This window comes from Crocodylus porosus, unplaced genomic scaffold, assembly GCF_001723895.1.
Source record: "Crocodylus porosus isolate Cpor-Errol unplaced genomic scaffold, CroPor_comp1, whole genome shotgun sequence".
Classification (NCBI taxonomy): Eukaryota; Metazoa; Chordata; order Crocodylia; family Crocodylidae; genus Crocodylus; species Crocodylus porosus.
This window is the reverse complement of record NW_017728918.1, coordinates 5,630,870-5,637,172: the sequence shown is the minus strand read 5'-3', so window position 1 is coordinate 5,637,172 and position 6,303 is coordinate 5,630,870. Positions and strand designations below refer to the sequence as shown.

The window sequence follows — 6,303 nt, the reverse complement described above, 5'->3', positions numbered from 1 at the left end:
AGTGATGCTAATGCCCTTTCTTTAGACTTGCTCTGTTTGACTCTGGCTAATCATAAAGGCCTGGCTGAATTCCTATTAAAGTCAAGGGGGAGCGTCCAACTCTTTCCAAAGGGAGTTTGACTAGGCTTTATGAACCCACGGTGACCGCTCGGATGACAAATCCTTCCTGCCCTACTGGTTTCTCTCAGGATTGGTGTTGGATGAGGGGCGTCACACAGGTGCAGCCCACAGTGATGAGCTGTTTCTCCAGGCGGTAGACGTGCTGACAGTCCCTCAGCTTCCGTCGGAGGACCAGGATCTCCTGCTGAATGGGGACAGAGTTCACGCTGTGGTCCTCCCGGCCCGTGGAGTCCACACAGCTGTAGTGGCGGCATTTGGCCTCGATGATCACCTGGGGGAACCTGTTGGGATCCTTGGTGATGCTGTGAATCAAAGGAGAGGGATGACAAGGTGTTTGAAGTACAGCCCCGGCACCGTTCAAAGGATGATGTCCTGAATCACCAAGACCTTGCACCCAAGGAGCCTGAAACTCAGCCAGTTCTTGCTCTGTCTGTAACTCAGACATGATTTGCAATTCCCTCCCTGAAATGCACTTCTTGCCAAGGTTCGTGGATTCAGCTTGGTATTGGCTCAGCTTCTGAGCTCCTGTAATGTGGGCTTCACGAGGCTAGTTTCAGTGGAAGTTTGGCTTGATCAGGGGTTGCCTGAATCAAAGCAAAGCCATTTGGCCAAACATCCCCACGTTCCCACAACATGAACTACTCTTAGGGTCAGATCCTAACTCCATTAAACTCCCAGTGACTTAAATGATATTGGACTGTGATCTTAAGACATACTACTAGACTCCTTGGGAGGCATGGTTTGTGGTTCATAAGGTTCCTAGGTGTGCCCACACTACTAATTAATGATAATAATTAATAAGTGGCTAGTAATTATTGTCTGTAGTGGAACATCCTTACATGGGCTTTAATGAGAAATGTTGGACAATGGGTACATCTGCAGATTCCTAGCCAAATCTTTGGAGAAGACAGTGCATTTCCAAATGAAAAGGACATAGATTGTACCTGTAATTCCATGGAGACAAAGACCGGAGATTGACATCCTGAGCCATTTTAGTAGTATCGTTCATGTTACTGATGTTGATGCTGACTTCCACACTTGTAGGGAACAGGGAGTCCATTTCGGTTGGGCAGTCATTCCTCGTTTTCTGCTCTGAGCCTCTCCCTTTGTTGAGTTGAGGCCCTACTGCCCTGCCATGGGCTGAATTCTTGATTGAGAGCATCAGGATTAACACTAGGAGTAATGAACTGAACTGAATAAGAGAAACAACACTATTGGTTAGTTCAGAACCAGACTATGTACATCCAGCAGCAAGTCGCACAATCCCATTCATCCACACTCAACTATATCGGTAGTTTTTAGGTTCAGAGACTAATACAAAAAAATAAAGAGAGAAAACTGAAGGTATGTCTATACCATTGCTTCAACAGGTCTTGGCTGGGCCTCTTCTAAACAAGTCCTGCCTACCCATGCTTGGAACCTGGAAATGATCTAGTGGATCTACGCTGGGACCGCCTCAGTGGTTCCTCTTGGCTAGGCTGAAGACTGAAGAGTAACCTCCTGTGGCTGAACAGAAACCATGGTATTGCTCATATGCTTGCATGGGTATGTTTATACACATTGAACGGGGTCCAGAGGCAGCACCAAAGATGGTCAAGGGCTTGGAAGGAGGGGACATGATAGCAGTCTTCAAATACTTGAAGGGCTGCCATAAAGAAGAGGGAACATACCTTTTCTCTCTTGCTGCAGAGAGGAAGATGAGGACCAATGACTTGAAGTTGCAGCAAAGTAAGTTTAGATTGGATCCATGGAAAAAATAAACTTCTTCACTGTGAGAACAGTGAGTCAGTGGACTAGATGCCTAGGGAGGTGGTGGGATCTCCATCACTGGAGGTGTTCAAGAAGAGGTTGGACAGCCACTGGTTGGGGATGATCTAGGCATAGTGATACCTATGTTCTACCATGGGTATTTTCCATACTTCAGGGCTTTGCTGGTTGCTCACTCCCTACCTCCTTTATTCTGCTATATGTGTCAGGGTGTTTTTAAGCCTCCCCAGAGGGCAGTCTTATGTAGAGTTTTGATCATGGTTGTATAGGATGGTTTGGATAGGGCTGATCCTGCCTCAGGCAGGGAGTTGGACTAGATATGACCTCTGGAGGTCCCTTCCAGCCCCACTTTTCTAGCCTCTATGGAAATGTAAAGGTAAATCCATAGGAAGATACATGCCTTTGCCAAGTGTTAAGGGCTGGGAATGAGGTATTCTGGGTTCTTTTTGCAGGCCAAACCTGTGCTGGTATAAATGAGTACAGTTTTGTTCAGTTCACTGGATTTTTGCCCATATACCCACACAGAGGATGTCTCTCCTAAGACTGCAGACATGCAGCATGATTGCTACACAGTGATTTATCCACATTTTACTCAATCATAAGGGGCAGACACAGGACCAGCTCTCACAAGGTGGCAGCTGAAGTAGGCGCTATTACACCGCCTGGTCAAGAGGTACTAGGGGAGCTGGTTTGCCTCGGGCAAATCACTGTTCTAGAATGAAACTTATGATAGTAGTGGGCACACAACACACTCACTGGTGCAACTTCCTTCAATGTAAATTTACTTTTGGTTTTCTTAGAAACAGTGTTTCTGATGGCATAAATGCTATGTTGCATCTCTGCCTACTTTTTCTTTGGAGTAAATTGAGAATCCTCTGGAGCAGGGGTGTCAGAGGTACAGCTGGCAGACTGGGTCTGACCTATAGAAGTGGCCCACACCTGCCTCTGAATTTCCCGTGGTGACAGTGAGCCAGCAAATGGCAGGGGACTTCATTCCTGCATGCTGGCTGTGCTGACACAGTGGCTTTGGCTGGATCTGGAGACAAGTCATCCAGCAAACAAGAAGCCCCATGGTTTGGATCGGGCCTGATAATTATATCTGAGTTGGATACCCATGCCCTAGAATAAATGTGACATGTGTCAGCATGCTATCTCTGATTTTTGTGTGTGGCCAGCTTGTCAAAGGCCGATGGGAGAAACATCAAACATCATTTCCCCTAAGACTTAAACCAAGCAGAGTCAAAAGTCTATGTTATTAGAGTATAATTTGGTAGTATAAAGAAATTCCAGGTCATATCATATCATATCATATCATATCATATCATATCATGTTGCATTGAATTGCATTGCATTGCATTTTGCAAACAATTTAACATAAAAGAAATCTAATTTCAGTAGAAGCACACTTCCTGCCTTTCCTACTTTAGGATACATAGAACAGAATAATATAGACAAATGATCCAGGCCACTCATAGCACGCTATTGAATCTGCTTATGAACCTTAGAATGAAAACAGAAGTTAATATTTTATATCAGTAACTAATTAGTGAGATCATGTATCTGTGTGCTCTCCCTCTCTGGCTTCCTTGTTTAATATCAAGGTGTGATTTTTTTAACAGTTAAGTCAAAGGAAATACCCAAACCAAAAACTTTGTTATTACTGAAAATGCATATCAGCAACTAAAATATAACCCTAGAGCATTGTAATCATCTTAAAACAATTAAATTCTTAGTAAATTTAGCATTACTGTACAAAAAATGGACAGTGTAGGTCACCAGAATAAGCATGACTCTTCCCAGTGTCATAGGCATATGTTTTTAGTATTGCTGGCCCCAAATCAGATTACACTGATTTTTACAGCCAGGCTTAAGGTCAGGTGATCTGAAATAACAACCACAAAGTAAAGGTTTTGCAGTCAGATTTAACAAGCAAACCCAGTACTCACCAGTGCAGGGCTCCTTATGAATGCCTTCATATTGCAAGCTCTTGTGTTTTGCCTGTCTCTGTTCATTCACATCAGGGCTTTTTATAAAGACTGTGCTATTGTCATAGTTTCCATTGGAGGAGGTGGTCCTTTCCAACCTAATCTGCGATTTAACTTCTAGGTTTAATTTTAAGAAAAATTCCCCGCAAGAGAGGTCACATGAGAGAGAGACAGGAAGCAAAATTATTGGGGTCATTATCAAACCTTGTTAACTGCTTGTATCATAATCCTTGACTTCAAGAAGGCGAATATAAATGACAAAGGAATAAATGAGTGTTCTCAGAATCAAATGTGCTCTGCTGTGCTGATCTGAAATAAGATTAGGAGCCAAATGAATTCACTCAATGATGATTATAAAACTGAGGCGTGTCCCTGAGATCTAAACTGAGGCACGTCCCTGAGATGCTTCTTGCATTATAGAAGCTATAGGGTCCTAGGAACGACTATGTTACAATAGGATAATCAAGTAGTCCAGCGGTTCCCAAACTCTGACAGATTGCCCACCACCGGTTTAACATGATACAACCTTAAGTACCACCAGCCTTTTTCTTCAGTTCAACCTTAAGTGCCACCAGCCAACTTTTGTCATATAAAGTAATTATAATGCATCTGTGAATGCGTACCACTGACAGGTTGTCTGTGCACCACTGGTACCAGAGATTGGGAACCGCTGATGCAGCCAACACCTTGTCTGCCACAACAGCCAGCAGCACATGCCTCTGAAGAAGTTCTGATACAACTTTCCTTTAAGGAAACAGAAATCTAGGGTTGGAAGGGACCTCAAGGATCATTGGGTCCAACCCCCTGCACAAATGCAGAGATGCTATCCCTAATCATACCTCTCCAAGGCTCATCCCATCTCCTAAAAACCTTCAGTAAAGAAGATTCTGCAATTTCCCTCTTGCAGCCCCTTCTACTGCCTCACTTTTCTAACGGCGAAGATTTTCCTGAGATCTAACTTAAATCTTCCTTACTGCAAGTGTTTTTGTCTAAGTCCCCAGGCATCAGCTTTTGTTACTCTCTCTGAAATAGGTGCGTTTCGATTCCTCCCACCCCTCTTGATTTCTTTTGTCAGTCTTTTCCCCCATAGAAATATCCACTCTCTCTCAGCCCTGCTGAATGCATTGTCTTGGTATCTTGAGGCAATGAGTTCCACGGGTTAACAAGCCACAGCATGGAAAAGCACTTCCCTCTCCCAGTCTGCTTCTGCCACCCTTCTGTTCACTGATGCCCACTAGTCCTTGTACGGTGTGACGGGGACGACAGACATTCACAGCATGCTTTTGCCGTTGCATTTATTTGGAATAATCTCCCTATGTTATGCTGTTACCTTTCACTGTGGTGTCTGCTTTCGGTGTGAAATCAATAGAAATAGTGAAGTCCCTTTGGCAGAGCTTTAGCGAAGAGGAGTGGCTCTCTCTGTCAGGTGACCCAGTTATGGACCAGGACCTTAGTGCATTATATAGGCATGGGACCAAAGGGCTAGTCCCATCTTTCAAGCTCATTTTTTCCAAACAGGAAATTTTTGTAGTGTTTCCTCAAAGTACCCAGGCGAAAGACGTTTCTGGAGACAGATTGCATGGCTGGGTCCCTTGGACTGAGAATGTCCCTTCTGCTTTCTCCAGCAAACAGTCCTTTTTCCACAGCTCCTCAACCCAGACATTTTCCAAAAAAGGCTGCCTATTCACATGTGAGAGAAGAGTCCTTGCAAAACGGTGCTAACGGCCAATGCAATCATTAAGCAGGCCACTGGTCTTACCCCTTCCAGGGTAGGTAATGGGGCTGGAGGGGCAAATCAGGTAAGAAATAGGCCACTGCAGATCTACTAAGCCTGTTAGCAGGGGAAGAAGGGGAAAGCTTGAAGGGCCCTATGCAGCCAGAACAGGACGTGCTGACCATCCTGGTAGGGCTTGAAGCTGCCAGGGTATCAGGCCGGGTGGGGCACTGAGCATCTTCCCCGCACGCTGAAGGTGTAAGGAGCTGAAAGTGCCCATCACAGCCCCGAGGATCGTATCTCTACACACAAATGAAAATATAGTGGCTGCCTGGACAGATAAGATTGTCTGACTACAAAGCCGGTAAGTCAGTTTTCTTGCTTTGCAGCCTGTCTCCCTCCAGCGTCCCTCTACCCACTTGTAATGTACCTTGTCACTGTAGCGGGCGCATGACACGTACCCCATTTAATGCAAACCTGCTTTCAGGTGAGTCTGCTTCATCTTCCTAGTAGTTTGTCCCTGACTTTCATCATTTGGAGGTCAGTGCTGTCTGAGGTCGAACTGTCCTGGTGCAAGGCTGAATTTTCTTTTGGCTTTTGGAAGGAAGGGTTTTTATAGCAGGGAGCTCTGCTGGAGAACACTTAATGGTGGCACCTGGGTTTCCCAGCTAATCTGATTATAGCCAGTGCTCGGTATTGATCCATTGTGAAGCCTTG

General features: G+C 45.0%; 1 protein-coding gene across 1 annotated transcript; it reads right to left on the bottom strand.

Moving 5' to 3' along the window:
- On the bottom strand, positions 1-3,897 carry LOC109312170 (interleukin-17F-like). Its single transcript, XM_019538211.1, has 3 exons — positions 3,834-3,897; positions 1,065-1,312; positions 1-422 (listed from the first exon to the last, which is right to left on the bottom strand). Exons 1-3 carry the CDS (start codon positions 3,861-3,863, stop codon positions 185-187), a joined length of 516 nt encoding a protein of 171 aa, XP_019393756.1. The 5' UTR covers positions 3,864-3,897; the 3' UTR covers positions 1-184.
- Positions 3,898-6,303: the final 2,406 nt, after the last annotated feature.